Consider the following 16,541-nt stretch of genomic DNA (forward strand, 5'->3'; position numbering starts at 1 on the left):
GAGGAAGTACGCTAAGACCGACCACACCACCGCGGTTCTGGTATGTGCTCCGGGGGTTATGGCGGATGTAGTGACGAAGAAGGTCGTGCGGTGTATCAAGGACGGGCTACGGGTGGAACTCGTTGAGGAGGCTTTTGCTTGGTGATTAGGTACCAGCATTATATCAACTTGACATCTGAGTTTACGTAATATCAGAATTTCCATAAGCATCCGCCTCTTTCCCCATCGATCCCGAGTCTGCCCCGTGAGCGGAGGTACTGGTACCTGCCACGCTCGGGGCATGTTCCTCCATGGCAGCCACGGGGCTGAAAAAGAGGTGCATTCCCCTGCTTGGCAAGAGGTATTTACCACCAAGGCGGAGGGGTAGTGTGCTCTAAAGAGAGCAAACTTGCTCACCTGCAGTTCGTCCGTGGCCGGGGGGGTGGTGCAATGTCCTGGTACCAACCCACCGCCCGGTACGCAAGTTGTGGCGGCAACGTCTGGGACGGTGAGCCAGGGATCCACAGGCCATCCTCGATCAGAGCTTCCATCTAGACTTCGAAGGGGGCATTTCAGAATGGCTGGCTTGCCTGCTTATAGACGTCCGGGCTCTGTTCTGTAACCGGAATGTGTACAAATGCTTGTGATGATCCGATCTGGCACGGAGGTCTCCAAGTCATGTCACCACCCTACCCCTCCACCAACATGCCGGCCAGAGTGTCCATCATCGGGGCTGGGCCTGCTGGATTCGCCCTCGCCGCCGACCTTCAAAACCACGGCAAAGATGTGTTGGTGTACTCGCACCCGACGCATCAACAGCACGCGAACAAAGTCAAGGACAGGGGCAGCCTGAGAGCCCGTGGTGCCATGGAAGGCTTCGTACACCTCGAACTCACGTCGGATATGGGGGAGGCCGTTGCATTTTCCAACCTTCTCGTTCTCACCGTTCCCTCCACCGGCCAAGAGACGGTCCTCCATAAACTCAAGAAGTTCTCCCTCCACCTCCACACCATCATCGCCATACCGGGCAACCTGTTCTCTCTCATCGCCGCCGAGTTGGACGTCGGCTGCATATTCGAGACCAACCTGTCGCCGTACTCATGCCGGATGGACAAAGACGGTCTGACCGTCCTGGGGAGGAAAAACCTCATCTACATCGCCCCGTTCGTTCAGCGAGGTCGACGCCCGCACCCCTCCGCCTACGCGGCCATCCAAGACATCTTCTCGATGGAGCTCCGATGGTGCAGCAGCATCCTCGAGGTCTGCCTGTCCAACGTCAACGGCGTGTTCCACCCGCTCATGATGCTGCTCAACGCAGGGCGCATCGAGAGCACCGCGGGCGACTTCCTCCTCTACCGCGACGGGCTGACGCCCTCGGTCGCCAACGCCATGCTCGCCATCGACCGCGTGCGCATCAAGATCGGCGAGGCGCTCGGCCTGCAGCTGAAGAGCGCCGTCGAGGTCTCCAACGAGTGCTACGGGCAGGGCTTTGCCGACTTTGTGGACCTGGCGAGGAACTCGCCGCCGCACAACAAGCTCAGGGCGCCGTCTACGCTCGACAACAGGAACATCTCCGAGGATGTGCCGGACTTGTTGGTGTGCTGGTGCACCTTGGCAAAAAAACTGGGCGTTGATGCCTCGCCGATCAAGGCCGTTATCGTTCTCGTTGAGATGGCCACCGGCGTCGATTACATGGAGACGGGGAGGAACTTGCGCAGGCTGAACTTGGACACTCTTTCACAGGCTGAACTGATTGCGAGATTCAGCCCTGATGAGCCTTCTCGGACTGTGGCGAACGTGGTGGCGGGGGAGATGATACCCAGCCGGTTGTGACCGTCAACGCAAAAAGTACAACACATGTCAAGTAGGAGGCAGGGCTAGCGGGCTGTGTGTTTTGGGGGTAAAGGCCATTCCCATAATCAAGTCTCAACTCATAGTCCAGTTCGAAAGTACTTCCACCCGCAAATCCTTGCGCCATACATGCCAAAGACCAGCGGCACAGGTGCAAATGCGAGTGCAAGAAACGCCAGCAGGCTGTTTCCCCAGCCCCATCCCAGCGTCTCGTACAAGCTCAAGCCGCTCAGGGGTAGTAACGCCCCGGCAGTGCCTCTGAGCACGGCATTCGCGCCAACCACACTTGCAGCATACTCCTCGAACGCGTCGATCAGGTACGTCTGGATGCCGATGAAGATCGAGATGGATCCAAACCCGGTGACGGCCGTCCCTGCGAGCGGGATGGCCCAGTGAAGGCGTCCTTCCACGCTCCACCCATAGAGGAACAGGCCAAGAGGAAATGTTAGAGCTCCGGGTAATGTGACGACGAAAGGCAGACGATCCTCGGGTGTGGCTATCTGCCCCGCGGCCTTGCGCTGCTTCACTCCTCTGTCGCTGAACTGTGACATGTACAAAACCCCCAACAGCGTCCCGAATCCGCCGGGGAGGAAGACGAGGCCGGCCGCAAATGTCGAGAATCCGTAGACCTCCTTGAAGACGAATGAATATGTAGCGAAGAGGAGGTACAGAGTGCCGTAGAGGGTGGCGACGTAGGTGCACATGATCGTGACGATTGGGCAGCGGAGGAGGAGCTTGGCCGGCCGCATGATGCTTTGCCCGAAGAGCACCCTCGAAGTGACGTTTGAGGAGAGCTTGGATTTGTAATTTGGGTTTCCAGTTTCTCTACTGAGCCGTGCCGCCTTCCGTGCCAACAGGACCGGAGGATATGTTTCTCGGAGGATGAGAAAGCATGCAATGGCGGCAACCCCAATCTGTAAGTAACACTCAGCATCAGCGAGAAGTGCTTGCAAGCCGTCCCTGTCCAGAAACTCACCGCGACCGAGATGGCCCAAAACATCGACCGCCACCCAGAAACCTCGGTCACATAACCTCCAATGATGGGGCCGACCATTGGGCCAAGAATCGTGCCCACGGACCAGACCGAGACGGCCTTGCCCCTCCTCTCCTTGGGCATGAGATCCACGATGGTGCCCGAACCGATCGTGATGGTGGCCACGCCCGCAAACCCCGAGAAAAAGCGGAAGACCAAAAATATGGCCTCGTTCCTCGAGACAGCACAAAGCATGGTAAACCCCAAGAAGAGGACGTTGGTGGTATTGTAAATGACGACGCGGCCGTACAGCTCGCTCAGGGACGGCAGCACCAACGTCCCGCAGGCGAAGCCCAGCACGAAGATGGAGACACAGAACGTCGCGAAGGACGGTGACGTTGTGCCGAAGTCGTCCATCACCTCCTGGACGGCTGGGGCCAGCATTGACGAGACAAGGGGCCTAACGAGATTCAGCGCCTGAGTTTTGTCATGTGGGTGTGTGTTACAACATGATAAGGCACTCACACCAGAAAACTGACGACCGAGATGGTAAGAATATTCGCCCACTTGACCATCGACGACCAGTTCAAGGGGTTTTCGCGGTCACCCTCTTCGGGTTCTTCCCACCCACCCATGATGATAGCCTCCAAGGGGACTCCTGGGTCTGGTGCTGCCTCCCGAGTGGGCGTGGTGCTTTCCATCAGCGAGGAACATCCCAAGAGTCCCGGCCCGGGTTGCAGGCGAATGGCGGTCGTGACGTCTTCCGACTGGTCGGCTGCCATCTTTGACGCCATGGTCGAATTTCAGCTGTGGTATTCGTTGGGGAGGGAAAAAGGGGCCGAAGTAAACCACCTTCTCCTCCACTCGGGAACAGACCGAAACCGGACGAGAGACAGTTACTGCAGCCAGTGTAGTCACATAAAATGATAAATGCGGCCTGCCAATCAACACTCCAGAATTGTTTGTGTTTCATCGGGCTGATGCGAGATGCATTGAGAGGCTGTAAAACCTGCTCAAAATCTCTCTCTCCACACACAAGTCAGTGACGCCGACCGAAATTCCCCCGCCCCAACGCAATAACCGGACAGCAGGCTGAAACAGAATTCCTATTACCCCTCTCCCTGATTTGGAATCCCATTTTGTCCTCCTTCCGTGGGGTTTGAGCGGCCAGCGGTGATCTCGGCTCGATTCATCAAGTAAACAAACAATCAGGGGCTGGCGAACGTGGATGGACAACTAGTGGGTTTTTACTTGATCGAGATGCTGTTGGTACAATCTTCAACCTCAACTTCCAGAACAGTTTCTTTATACTCCTTGTGGCTGGTCTAATCCAAGTTTACAAAACCTCACTTCATGGCCGCCACCGTGACCAGCAGCTCCATCTCCATCCTGATCCCCTCCGCTGTCGTAATCTTGTCCCACTCCGTCTTCATCTCCTCCCTCGCCAATGACCGCAGCTCCAGCGAGATGGCGCCATATGTCTTTCCCGACGAGCTTGTATCAAGCCAGTCGATCATGGCGTCAGCATCTTTCGCCTCCTTGACAATGGTGTTGACAGCAATCGTCCGCTCGCCAAACCCGGCAGCATCAAGCAACTCTTCCAGCTCGCTGCTCTTCAGAAACCTTGGCACGCCGCTCTCATCCGGGTAATCGCGGTAAGGAACCCTCGCCAGCACCTCGGCCTTGATGCGCTCATGCGCGGCCTCAAAGTCCCCCGACCCGCCCGAGATGCCGAGACGGCCGCGGGGCCGCAGCACGCGCCCGAACTCACGCAGGGCGGTGGACTGGTCGCGGACCCAGTGCAGCGTCGAGTTGACGAAGACGGCGTCGAAGATGGCAGCGTCGAAACGCGAGAGGTCTTCAGCTTTGCCCTCGACGAAAGTCAGGTTTGGATGGGTGTGGTGGCTGGCGAGGGCGAGATTGATGCGCTCGGTGCTCGGGTCGATGCCGACGACGCGCCCGTCGGGACCGACCAGCGAGGCGATGTGCGCTGTGATGTTCCCGGGCCCGCAGCCGACGTCAAGGACGTGCATGCCGGGGGAGATCTGTAGCCGGTCGAGGAGGAACAGCCCCGCCGAGTACTGCGTGTCGTTAACGAGGGTGTAGCCAACGGCTAGCTCTTTGGTGTCCTCGGGCATGGTTGGCGGGATGATGGATGGTGTCTGTCGTGGTTGTGTTTGCGGAGGATTTGGTGATCATCAACAAGTAATGCAATATAGTATGTACATACATGCACTGTACAAAGGGCCGTGGCCGGCATGGTGGCTTGAAGCAGGCGGTGCGGGATATCGAGACCTTTTGAGCACATTTCTCCTCACGGCCCCAGAGACAAGACCCCGGACATGTACAGTACCTCTGACGAGCCAAGGACCGTGATTGGCCACGATGACAATCGTTTTCCAAGAAGGTTGCATATGCCCCGAAGATCAACATCAGCCACGCGCAATCGACTTTCAGTCGCCTGGTGGGGGTGGAGGGCGAGAGAGACGGGGGGAGGCGGCGTGCCCGGGCCAGCCACCACCAAGCTCATCCCTTGGTGACCATTTCCTGTTGACCAACACCCAACAAACGAAATAGCAAAGATGCTGTCAACAACGCTCGTGATTGTGGCAAGTTAGCACCTGGCAAGAAGGAGGTGTCTACGCTGACAAACTTGACCCGCCAGCTCGGTGTCGGCGTCCTTTGTTGGGCCCTCCAGCGGCTTCTCTTTCACCCTCTTCGCTCGGTTCCGGGTCCGTGGATTAACAGCATATCCGAGGCACCCGCAGCTTTTGCATTGATAACCGGGAATCAACATCTCTACTACAGGTCGCTGCACGACAAATATGGCCCGGTGGTCCGCGTCTCCCCAAACGAGCTGAGTTTCATCAGCCCAGATGCGCGGGAGGAGATTTACGGTCTGCGGGTACGTCTCTACCCATGGTCTGTAGCACGGCAACTAACGGTTCCGGCAGAAAGGTGGCCTGAACATGGAAAAGAGTCCCATATTCTTGGGCGCTGTTGGGAGCGTGGATGGGCAGACTGGCGTCAGTCTCGCCGTGAATAAGGAGCACGCTCGCCAGCGCAGGGCGTTGGGGTATCTGTTCACCAACAGCGCGCTGTTGAGGCTGGAAAGTGTTCTTCAAGACCACACCCAAAAGCTCATAGACATACTGAAACGGAGGGAATCCGAGAACCGAGCTGTCGATGTCTCGGACTGGTGTATGGATAACCAACCCTTGCCCCTTGTCGCGCCGCGAACGGCATTGACACTCATGGAAACAGACACCTACCTCGCCTTCGACCTGATGGGCGACCTCTGCTTCGCCGAACCCTTCGGCTGCCTCGACCAGGGCTCGGCCACGGAGTGGTCGACGTCGGTGATCAGCATCTTCGTCGACGCCACGTACACGCAAGCCATCCGGCGCATCTCGGGCGTCGGGACGCTGCTCGAGCGGCTCCTTACCCGTGTGCTCATCCCCTCGCAAGCCTCAGTCTGGCGGTCGCGGCACCTGGCCAACGCGCGCGAGAAGACGCTCGCACGGCTCGCCGACCCGGACCGCGACCACACCGACTTCATCTACCAGATCCTGCACAGCGAGTCGTCCAAGTCCCTCTCGCAGACCGAGATCGTGCTCAACATGGCGCTGTTCATCAGCGCGGGCACCGACACCACGGCCACGGCGCTGACGGGGTGGACGTACTTTGTATGCACTCACCCGGAGGCGTACCGACGGCTGGTGGCCGAGATCCGGGGGGGTGACGGCACGGGCAACGGCACAGGTGGTCTGCCGCCGCGATGGGAGACGGTCAAGTGCCTGCGGTACCTCGACGCGACGGTGCGCGAGGCCCTGCGTCTCTTCCCGCCTTCGCCCGCGAGCCAGCAGCGCGTCGTGCCCCACGGCGGCGCCACAATCGACGGCTACTACGTGCCCGCGGGCACCACGGTGGCTGTCGCGCCGTGGGTGGCGACACACTCACGCCTCAACTTTTGCGAGCCGGACGCGTTTCGGCCCGAGCGGTGGCTGGGAGAGAGCTCGGGGGAGGGCCGGGACGACGACGCGTTCGCGGGGGACAGGCTGGGAGCCTCGCTGCCGTTTGGGACGGGCCCGAGGGTGTGTATCGGGAGAAACCTGGCGTACATGGAGATGCGGCTGGTCGCGGCGCATTTGCTGTGGAACTTTGACGTCGAGTTGGAAGGGGGAGACGCAAATGTGGCGTGGGGACTGGGCGGGAGGATGAGGCCGATGAAGGTGTTTCATTCCATGACAAAGCCGCCGTTGTGGGTGAGGCTGACGGGGGTCAGGGGGTAAATGCTGGCGACAGATGAGGCAAGGCATGGGAAAGGGGGAGCGTTGGGGACCACGGAAACCTGGCCGAGCCAAGCGTTGTTTTCCACCCACTTGTCCATTGTGTTCCCTTCTCCTCCCGAAACCCGACGATATATCGCGCATATAGCTGGGGACGGCGCCGACTATTGCGTCTGCCACGAGAAGACTGCGTCAGGTCGTGTGAGAATGGATGCATTATTCCTCCGCGGCAGTAAGCACACCGCTAGATTAGTAGTTAGGTCGGTGGCTAGCGATCCCTGGTGTTGTCTGTTCTGTTTGGAGACTAAAAGTCTCTCATTCTGACTGACCTCTTGGCGTTCTGCGAGCCTAGTGACAGCGAGGTTGTGGAAGTTGTTTGGTGGGGTTGGCGGGGTTGCAAGTGCGGAGAGAAGGCCAAACAGTGTCGGCTTGCTGGTGTGAACGCAACCAACACGTACTAGCCAGGGTGTTGCCTAATCACATGATGTCCTTCCCGGACGTCGGTCGAGGAGCCAGAAAGTTCCTGACGCTGTGGGCTTCGGCGCTGTGGGCCAACACTCGTCTTGAATTCACGTAACCGAGGCAAAACCTCACAGAGTATCTATATCTACAACGACCCGCCCATGAAGACACTCATACTCGTCAAGCGCCTTCGTCTCCGCTATATTCTCGTAAGGCTCCCATGTCTCCTCTCCGCCTTCCCACCTCACAAGCAGTTCTACACCGCCGCCAGGCAGCCCCCTGTGGCTACAAATCTTGTCCACCTCCCACTCTAGCGCTCCGCTTTGAGAGGGGTTGGTGTTCTTGAGCTTGGTGTGATACCTTACCTCAATAGCCCCGGCACTCCGCCCCGGGAAATGCTTGGCAATCGCGATCCAAGACAGTTCCTGCCCCTTTAGCTGACGGATCTTCGCGTCATCCTCTGGAGTGTATCTCGCCCTCCTCGAAGTTGAACTCGGCTTGTCCTCGTCCTTCGTGGACCCTTTGCTCTTCTGTCCCGCCGAGCGGTGCCTCTTCGCGGAGGAAACGGCGGCCTGATTCTCGGTTCAACGGTGCCCCGCTCCATGTTCTGCGCATGGACCCCAGGTGAACTGCAGCATGAAAGTAGCCGGCGCACCGTCCACTGTAACCCGCTTCAGGACCGCGTTTCCAAGCGGCCATTCCTCGAACTTTGCGTCAGGGCCTTCGTCCGCCTCACCTTCCCTTTCCGAGGCGGAGCCTTGCGACGATGGCGGGTTGCGAATGCCGCGTCCGTGCCGGCGCTTTGGGCGTTGGGACGATCTCTGAGCCTCTCGCGATTGTGGTGATGAACACAACGACGGAGGTGATGGTACTGGAGATTACGTGCAAAACTCTAGCCAGTTGCAGTATGCGTCTGCATGCTGTGACCAGGTAGACCACACGGGGGTCGTCTCGGAAGCGTTCTCCGATGTAGTGCCGATGTTGGTTAAACTATACGCAGTAATAAGGGGGTCGAAACGCAGCACAATAGCTGTCCCCTTCCCAGTGCCTGAATCCCAGATCCTTGTACCGTTTTCCACGGGCAAAATTTCTCATGCTCATAGTAGAGCCCAGCATGGAATGTGACGTATATAAGGTAAAAGTCCTCTGCGTGAACCGGAATGGGGTCGGATTGGGTATTTCCATCTTGAAACCAGTCGCCAACATAGCCGTGCTTGTTTGTAACTGATTCGAACCGCTGCGCTGTAACGTTCTCTTGGCCGTAGCACTCTAGTATAACATACATACCCTCGAGAGGCTCGTCATTCTTTCCGATCACGGTACAGGTTATTGGCGTCATGTTGAGACTATCTCTAAAAACCGAACAGCGAAGGGTTGTTGGTGTAAACAAGATAGAGGCAATCGGAGGGTTTTGTAATGACGCTCGATCTAGGCCAGGGGGCTGTCTGTGTGATAAATATCTGTTTGAAGAATCTTGCCGAGTATCTCACCAACCAGAGTTCACCGCTAGCCCGTCCCGGCGCTTAAACTATCGCTGCTATTCTAAGATATATATATTAAGCATCGCTTCGGACGAATATATAGTATATGCGAATCTCCATAGCTCTTCAGACTCGAGGCAACATGTTCGCAGAGCTCCCTACCGAGTTGATCCTGGCCGTCTCTAACTATCTTCCCCTCCTCGATCAAGTGTCCTTAGCAGCTGCCAACCATAGGATACAAGCTTTGAGTCGCTATCAGATAGCACGACTTGCGTTGCGGCAGTTCCCCTACCTAATCGTATGGGCGGCTGAAGTCGGCTTTCATGACCTGGTCGAGACATTCCTGTTACTTGGTGGTTCTCCTAATACGTCTTTCGAGACGTACATTGCGATGCCCAAGCGGAACAACATTCGCCAGGTCGAGCAACGGAAAGGCCTTCTCAACAGAGTTTACAAGCACCACAACTTGTTCGCCTACTACAAGGACCCAGACCACCGTCCTCTGCCGGGCGAACTGCACGGGAGCCTCACGGAACAGCCATTCAAAGGCTATAGAGAGCGGTCGCCTGATTGCAGCGCGGCCGAACCATATCTGGTGGTCGACACTTGATGTAGCGAAATATAATCGCAAGGACGAAATTGTCAGGCTTTTAATAAGATGCGGGGCTTAAGTCGATACCGTTTCACGTGGTTTATATCGTAGCCCGCCGATGCTCGATTCCAGCTTGAGCGAGAAAAGGTGCGTTTCACTAAAGTCAGGTAAAGTCCTTGCCTGCTCTCGCTCAGATGTCCTAGATAGAGATCTTTATAAAACCGTGGGCGAGTACCAATAATTATATTTGCTATCATATCAATGGACTATGAGTACTCATCCCGCCCTTCTGAATTCGAGGGGCTGGGATATTCCGCCTTGTGGTGTTACGCGGTTATTAACTTCAATTGCCCGAGGAGTGCTTGATCGATCGAGTAGACCACTTCGTGGAGAAGCCTATGAGGAATTAGGCGTGAGTTCATTCGTGATTCTAGGCTGATGCTGCTTTACCACAGGCGTTCGACTTTCTCTCGATAGTTCTGCGATTAGACCTTTGGCGTCGTCCAATTGATTTGACAGTTCTGCCATTTGACATTTGACTTCGTCTAATTGATTCATGAACTCATTGAGCTTGTTCAAGACCTCGGCATTCCCTAATGCTTCTGTCGGTCGAACACTCTGGAAAGCGTAGTAAAAAGGGCCAGCGCTGTGATAGGGGTTGAAATACGATGTGCTGTACTGCGGCTGAAATTCAGGGGCACTGGACCATGGGTGGTTGTCCGTCTGGAACGCTGGAGCTGATTCGGGGAACATCGTTCTAGGAGAAGTGGATATAACTCTGGAGCGGGGATGGGGGCCTGGACGAGTATGGAGTAGGGAGGCTGTAACTCGAATAGAAGAGTTATAGGTAATTTATACACAGCTAAACGGCTCGGGGGATGGAGGCGGGAGGATGCATAGCGGGGTTCCGTTGAGACGGGCCTCGCCGGCCCTATTAAGTCCTGCCTCCCCGCTTCCAACTACACTGCTCCACTTTTCCGGGGCGCCCGGAGCTAGAAACCCGGCGCCTCTTCTAGCGAGGTTAGATCCTCTCCGACCATACGGAAAGCGCTAGCGAGCTACGCGCGCGGTTATAGGTGTACACATTAGCCCTCAAAGGACGGAAATAGTTATTTAGCTCAGGTTATTTTCGACCGTATCTACCGCGTTGAAAGCACACGTAAATACATCTTCTCTATCTTACCTCTGAATAACACGGCGTGATGAATTGACGAACTTATTCGCTATGGCAACAATCCCTCGCAGAGAATCACACAGCTGCGGCTGTATCTCCTCTAGCTTCGTTCGACCGGGGGCCGTCCCCTCACTGCTTATCGAAGGCTATTCCCTCACGGAAGATGTAGTGCTAGCCATAACCTGGCGGAATGCTTGTCACTTCCACAAAGCCCCTTTCCTGGCTGATATTTTGCTCAAATACTCCAACGGAGCTCTGGTACCATCTGAAGAAGCCTTGTTCGGATGCTTGAACAACATCATTTCTTGCCGGCTAAGCACGTCGGGCGAGCTCTGACGTAGTATGGTCCGTCGTTGGTGCAAAGCAACGACGCGTACGTGGAGCATACACGACATATCTTCAAGGTTACTTCCCCGGGTTATCGATATAGTCGTTGAGGTAGAGGGCAAAGAGCTAGCAGAATTTTACAGTAGAGTCCTGGAGTATCTGTTAGGTTACGCGTCAACTGGCCACAGAGGCACTGACGTGGTGTCATCGCCCGATTGTGTAGGGCAGTTTGCAGACGCGCCGCTGCTGCAGCTGACTGGCAGAAGCCCTATCTGCCAATTACCAGGTTCTATCAGAGTATTCTTGGGAAACGGTCGTTCGGTCGGCGATGGAGTGCGATTCACTGGCGGGCCAGCAGCCGGATAGCGACTTTTGTGTACCAAGAGAGCAACGACGTAGGACGGACAGATAACTAGAGTCGCTTCGTATCCCACCTGGGACCAGGTAGTTGGTCAATAACGGTAGGCGGCGGCGGAATGCTACTTGAGGGAGAAGACAAAAGGGGGTTCAGGAGAGGAGCATACTTATGCAAGACTGGTAGCAATTCAGGATCCTGGTTTTGGCAAAGGACAATCTGCCTTGGCTGAGCTGAACTGCAAGGCATAAATTAGAAGGGGCAAAGACAAGGTATAACAGATTGCAGAAGTGGCGGAGGCGACCGGGGTCAGGAGTGGAATGCATTGCTACTGGTACATAGGTGCCGATGCCTAAAAGGGGTTATATGTAACCTAGAGGTTACTCGGTAACCTAAAATTCCCCGAAGAAGAAGACTATCTGGAAGATATCGGAATTGGGAAGGTCGAAGCCATTCAGCGGCAAATGAAGAAAACTAGCCCAAAATCCTTAACCTTTCCTAGAGGGCTTATAACACAGACTCCGCGTATAAGTAGTATATACGTACTACGAGAGGTGTTTATCGGTTATGCCTGCTGAAAGCTAGATATGATTAAACGTAAAACATACGGATTACGAGGATAGATTGAAACAGGCAATGTCGCGGATCGCCACTATCGTAGGCGATGTCATAAGAAAAGGGCCTTGAAACTAGCACATATAGATACGCTCTCGTACGTCTGATAGCATATGGAAACACCAGAATCAGGGATCCGCTCCGCCCATCGTAACTAGCTCGGCGACTACTCCTCTCTCGCTTCCTCGACAGATGACGGCGCAGTGGTAATCCCAACTGCAGTCATCATGACGAGCCGCGATCACCACCTGCTTACAACTGCCAGCAGTTTATAATTCTGGTGTACGAGATAATAAGTACAATGAAGGCTCCTCGTGTGCTGTCCTGCTTACCTTTTTGCTGCTGGCCTGACAGCGTCGTTATGTCATTACGACGGATGTCGGTTGAGCAGCCCTCACAAGGTACAAAAGCATCGACTTCTCCGGCTCCATGCTGCGAATTCATTGCTATATGGCGCCACCGAGATCCGAGCTCGAACAGCAGAGACGACTGTGGGTCAGACAAAAGACCTTCCGGCAGAGAAATATGACCCCAGGCCAGAAATGGCTCGACTCAGTCCTTGACGACGGCCGCTTCAAGCCGAAGCGTCATTCGGTCATCCCGACTGCCCCAGGAGATGTGCTCGGCACTCTTATCCAGGATATTTTTCACAGAGTGCCCTATGAGTTGCTTCCCTATAAATCAAGGAACAGCAAGCCCGTCACAATAGTCACGGAAAAATTTAGCGACTTCCAGTCCCTTTATCGCAAGACAAACCAGGAGGCTCATGTTCATTTTACAAACAGGTTGGACGAGGCCTCATTTACCAATTTCCAGAAACAGCACGGACCCCGGCTGGTGGAGATTCTCAGAAAGCGCCATGTTGGAGGCAAAGACGGGTGGCTCTGTGAGAGTGAAGTCTTCACGTGTCTGCAGCTTCTTCTCGAGACTGTGCTAAAGCAGTGCATCATGGCCACAGATGAGGCCGTCATTCCAGCTATTGAAGGGAAGCCGCTACAGTTATTCGACGACAAATTCCTGGCGCAGGTCCAGCAGGAAAAGCCAAGGTGTATACTCCTCCCCTGGAACGCTGGACATCACTGGGTTCTTTTCCTGATTCACTTGAATGGGATTCACCTGAACGGGAAGAGTCTTTTCATAATTGACATGCTTCCTCGAAGTAAAAGCGAGAAATGTGCGGTCGAGTGGGCTACGCAATTCGTGCTTGTCTGGAACACGACCGGGTTGCTAGTCCAAGACGCAAGCTATTAGCGTGGAGAAACAGAAACATACCCGAAGTGCACTCGCTATCGGTATAGTAACCATTGATAAAGCAACCATAGAGTGGCAAATATTGCCAGCTCCTGCGAAGATGTTAGTTTCGGCGCCTGCACCAATACAGCCAGTTAACTCCACATACGAGTTGGGGACACCATCAATGATAACACGGCCCCCTTTATGGAAGCAGTCGAAGGTGTAAATGGAGTTCCTCTTCAGCTTGCGTACAACCTTGGTGGATAGGTAGTAGCCTTTCCTGCAATTAACCTCGTCGGCGCCCACAATCTTGCAACGCAAATCTCTCTTATCGAGGATATTAGCATCCTCACGGGGTGTGACAGGCGCGCCGAGATTCTTCGCATCCTCAACAGGGGCGGCAGTGATGCCGAGAGAAAGGAGAGGAATAAGCGCAAGGGAGAGTTTCATCGCGGGAATGGGCAAGGCGATGGTCGCTAAGCCTGGGTTTGAGAGGATAGAGAAGTACAGACTTGCCAGTAGGGCTTTATCATGATGGGATTAAGGAAAGAAAGGCCTCATTATATAGTAGGAGCATGCCGCATTGCACAAGGACTCTTTAGTTTTATCATCGTCTGCGGATACCTACCTTTCTTGTTCGGATGATTACGCCCCGTTTTGCAAGTCGGACTCAATGTTGAGCCGGGATAATTCCTCTCTTATCAGACAGCTTTGCATATCCATAACCGCATGGAAACCAGACTGTGCTTCTCGATGCTGGTCTTCGAACGGCTCCTAGCGGTCCAGCTAAATGCCAGCCATGCGGATGGTAGGAAGAAGGCGATGCATTCTTTCTCTCGGTTGCCATACAGCTTTCTCTCTTCGCCAGCATGGTTTATAATTGATGGTTAGGCTTCGGTCTCTCGGGAACTTCTGTCTCCGTTAGGGAAAATATAGATGCTGTTAGTTTATAACAGCGGTGGCGCGCATCATGAGGCGGCGGAACGTTAGAAGCAGGTTATCTCCTTGCCTTTTCGGACAGATTACAAATACTAAACTCAGCACCCCTGTAGTGAGTGCGGCAAGATTCTTAGCACCGGTCTTATGTGCTTACTTTTTCTCGGCATTGCTTATTTTTTCCAGCTTGATCAATGTCATACGTCGTACCCGCGCAGTTATCTTGCTGATTCTCCACGTTCTCGGCTTCCGTCCAAGTGCTCGATATCTCGTATCTGGCTGCCTCAGGCCACAAAGTGGCACATATAGGGGTGTTCTGACAGTGGTCTCGAAGAGTGGGCAATAAGGGGACAAAAGGGGGTACACGAAAAGACCCCCGGTATAGGTCCCGGTTTGTTAGCTCTAGCGGTTGCTTGGCATAAAGCGCAAGACTCGAGCTGACCAAACGGCCAAGGCCTGCACTTCCGGCTACGGTGCCTTTGGTCCTTTAGCATCGCCATAGGCAGGCACCACAGTCGAGAGAGACCCTGACTACGCGATGGACACTCGGAAGGTAGTTGGAAGTCGAAGGTTCTCATTCTTTGAACAGGACAAATGTACCGCCCCCGCCTATTCTCTTGGAAACCCTGCCCCGCTGCTCCCCCGCTGCCATCGCTCCGTTGTAACCATTCGTTCGAATGCTGATCACAAGGCAGTGCCTGCAAGTGCCATTGCGTGATGGGGCAGTGTAGTTGGAAAACACCTGTTTCACCATTTTGCTGAAGTTGAAGCCAAGCCCGATCCGAGCTTGGGTACCGCAGATTACCCGTTGGTGTGTATGGACCCTGGGATATAAGCTATAAGACATCATGCAATGATAAGTCCCGGAGCAACTTTCGGCTCCGATGCGACCGTAAACCCCGATTCAACTGTAAGCCCCGAACGGCTGCCTCTTCGGGAGGCATATCCACGGGACCGAGGGCCCAGATTGAGCCTATGTCCAGCCCAAGGAATTTCCTGACCAGTTGGCGCGTCTCTGCCATACAACAGGGGGCGGGCGCTTGGGCCATTGCACTTATTCTGAACCCCAAGTGCGCCATATTAGGATTGGCACTTGGACACAAACTTACGGTGGGCAGGGATGCTAACCCCCAGGGACCACCCGCCCCCCGGCCATTTGGGCTACCCCCATTTTCCCATAAGGTTCAGGTAAGTGAAGGAGAGAGCTGGGGTTCACACGGCAGACCCCGGGCGGGAAAGATGAAGGGTGAGAGCCACGCGACGACGCGTTGTCGCAACTCAGGCACAGAAAAAAAAAAGAGAGTTCATCATTAGGCTAGACCGGTAACGTGATATCGTCAACAGGAAACATGTACCCTTGCTTAAGGGGGGTGCTGCGCAGGCAGTCCCTCTCTTCAAAATCCTCACGCTCGCCTCCCAAGTAATTCTGACAGCTGGTTGGCGACAGGCTCTCGCCCCGACGACGCTGGCAATCAAGAAGATGGTGTGTTGGCCCCTGAGACCGATGAGACTACGGAGTACTGCCACCATGGTGGTCGGGCCACGCCCGAGCTTTCGCCCAGTGTCTGGATGATTCCCACCAGTTCAGCAGAAAAGGATGTTTCGGAGGCGAAGCTCGCTCGTTGGTCGGGAGGAAAGAAAAGGCTCATCCCGTCGTTGATGGTCTTTAGCCTTCCCCCCTCTTCCCGCCCTTCCCGCGCCTCCCGCCCACCAACAAAACGAAGGGCACCAGCTTAACCAACACGTGCGCCCAACTTTACAGTTTCACGAAGCGCCGGCAGCCATGATTCTGATCGACTCGAGCCCTGAGTTTGCGGAAATGAAAGCAGATACGGCATGGAGAAGGCAATCGGCGCGTTTCTGCTCCGAGGTGTGTGGAAGAAAGGGGGCTGGGAGATGGTTCATGGGTGGGTGGTGGACGGTCTGCTGCAGCCATGATCTCTCGTCAGACGCCGAGTGAATTTTGAATACCACCTGCCTACTTTGGATTCAATGCTTTGGTGGGCCAAAGGCCTATCACATCTGCCAACGACCGCAATATGTGGACACGTGCCCGAAATCCCCGGCTTACGGTTCTTGATCTCGAATATGCAGACCGAATGTTCCACGGCCTGCGCAGCGACTCAGAGGTTTGCCCGACGGACCACAGCCCCCCGACATGACATGCCAGGCAATGCCACCCACCAAGTCAAAACTCAGCGTGATTGGACTGTTCTGGGCTTCTGCACCGGGCTAAACTCTCAATAAAAGCTGTGATGCAACACCATGGACGCT

The 16,541-nt window shown here is 55.1% G+C and overlaps 7 protein-coding genes across 7 annotated transcripts; 3 read left to right on the forward strand and 4 right to left on the reverse strand.

Moving 5' to 3' along the window:
* Positions 1–684: 684 nt before the first annotated feature.
* Positions 685–1,812, forward strand: B0I36DRAFT_375209 (6-phosphogluconate dehydrogenase; the record flags this gene model as incomplete). The annotated part of the gene is made up of 1 exon (XM_046160342.1): positions 685–1,812. The coding sequence occupies one exon, from the start codon at positions 685–687 to the stop codon at positions 1,810–1,812; it is 1,128 nt and encodes a 375-aa protein (XP_046009976.1).
* Positions 1,813–1,910: 98 nt separating this feature from the next.
* Positions 1,911–3,597, reverse strand: B0I36DRAFT_364422 (major facilitator superfamily domain-containing protein; the record flags this gene model as incomplete). The annotated part of the gene is made up of 3 exons (XM_046158961.1): positions 1,911–2,744; positions 2,807–3,263; positions 3,329–3,597. 3 exons carry the CDS (start codon positions 3,595–3,597, stop codon positions 1,911–1,913), a joined length of 1,560 nt encoding a protein of 519 aa, XP_046009977.1.
* Positions 3,598–4,156: 559 nt separating this feature from the next.
* On the forward strand, positions 4,157–7,095 carry B0I36DRAFT_375212 (cytochrome P450; the record flags this gene model as incomplete). Its single annotated transcript, XM_046160343.1, has 4 exons — positions 4,157–4,210; positions 5,502–5,708; positions 5,758–6,004; positions 6,068–7,095. The coding sequence occupies 4 exons, from the start codon at positions 4,157–4,159 to the stop codon at positions 7,093–7,095; spliced, it is 1,536 nt and encodes a 511-aa protein (XP_046009978.1).
* Positions 7,096–9,177: 2,082 nt separating this feature from the next.
* On the forward strand, positions 9,178–9,645 carry B0I36DRAFT_364425 (uncharacterized protein; the record flags this gene model as incomplete). Its single annotated transcript, XM_046158962.1, has 1 exon — positions 9,178–9,645. One exon carries the CDS (start codon positions 9,178–9,180, stop codon positions 9,643–9,645), a length of 468 nt encoding a protein of 155 aa, XP_046009979.1.
* A 206-nt stretch (positions 9,646–9,851) lies between these two features.
* Positions 9,852–10,512, reverse strand: B0I36DRAFT_326607 (uncharacterized protein). Its single transcript, XM_046154355.1, has one exon. The coding sequence runs from the start codon at positions 10,378–10,380 to the stop codon at positions 10,024–10,026; it is 357 nt and encodes a 118-aa protein (XP_046009980.1). The 5' UTR covers positions 10,381–10,512; the 3' UTR covers positions 9,852–10,023.
* A 2,138-nt stretch (positions 10,513–12,650) lies between these two features.
* Positions 12,651–14,437, reverse strand: B0I36DRAFT_350750 (uncharacterized protein; the record flags this gene model as incomplete). Its single annotated transcript, XM_046156942.1, has 5 exons — positions 12,651–12,772; positions 12,905–13,031; positions 13,215–13,325; positions 13,371–13,855; positions 14,425–14,437. The coding sequence occupies 5 exons, from the start codon at positions 14,435–14,437 to the stop codon at positions 12,651–12,653; spliced, it is 858 nt and encodes a 285-aa protein (XP_046009981.1).
* Positions 14,438–15,502: 1,065 nt separating this feature from the next.
* Positions 15,503–15,983, reverse strand: B0I36DRAFT_136037 (uncharacterized protein). Its single transcript, XM_046148286.1, has one exon. The coding sequence runs from the start codon at positions 15,795–15,797 to the stop codon at positions 15,546–15,548; it is 252 nt and encodes an 83-aa protein (XP_046009982.1). The 5' UTR covers positions 15,798–15,983; the 3' UTR covers positions 15,503–15,545.
* Positions 15,984–16,541: the final 558 nt, after the last annotated feature.

The sequence above is a fragment of the Microdochium trichocladiopsis genome (assembly GCF_020744255.1).
Source record: "Microdochium trichocladiopsis strain MPI-CAGE-CH-0230 chromosome Unknown B0I36scaffold_7, whole genome shotgun sequence".
NCBI classification, from domain to species: domain Eukaryota; kingdom Fungi; phylum Ascomycota; class Sordariomycetes; order Xylariales; family Microdochiaceae; genus Microdochium; species Microdochium trichocladiopsis.

Coding starts and splice junctions, on each gene's coding strand:
- B0I36DRAFT_326607 (XM_046154355.1), bottom strand. CDS start 10,380: ATGTTCCCCGAATCAGCTCCAGCGTTCCAGACGGACAACCACCCATGG.
- B0I36DRAFT_136037 (XM_046148286.1), bottom strand. CDS start 15,797: ATGGTGGCAGTACTCCGTAGTCTCATCGGTCTCAGGGGCCAACACACC.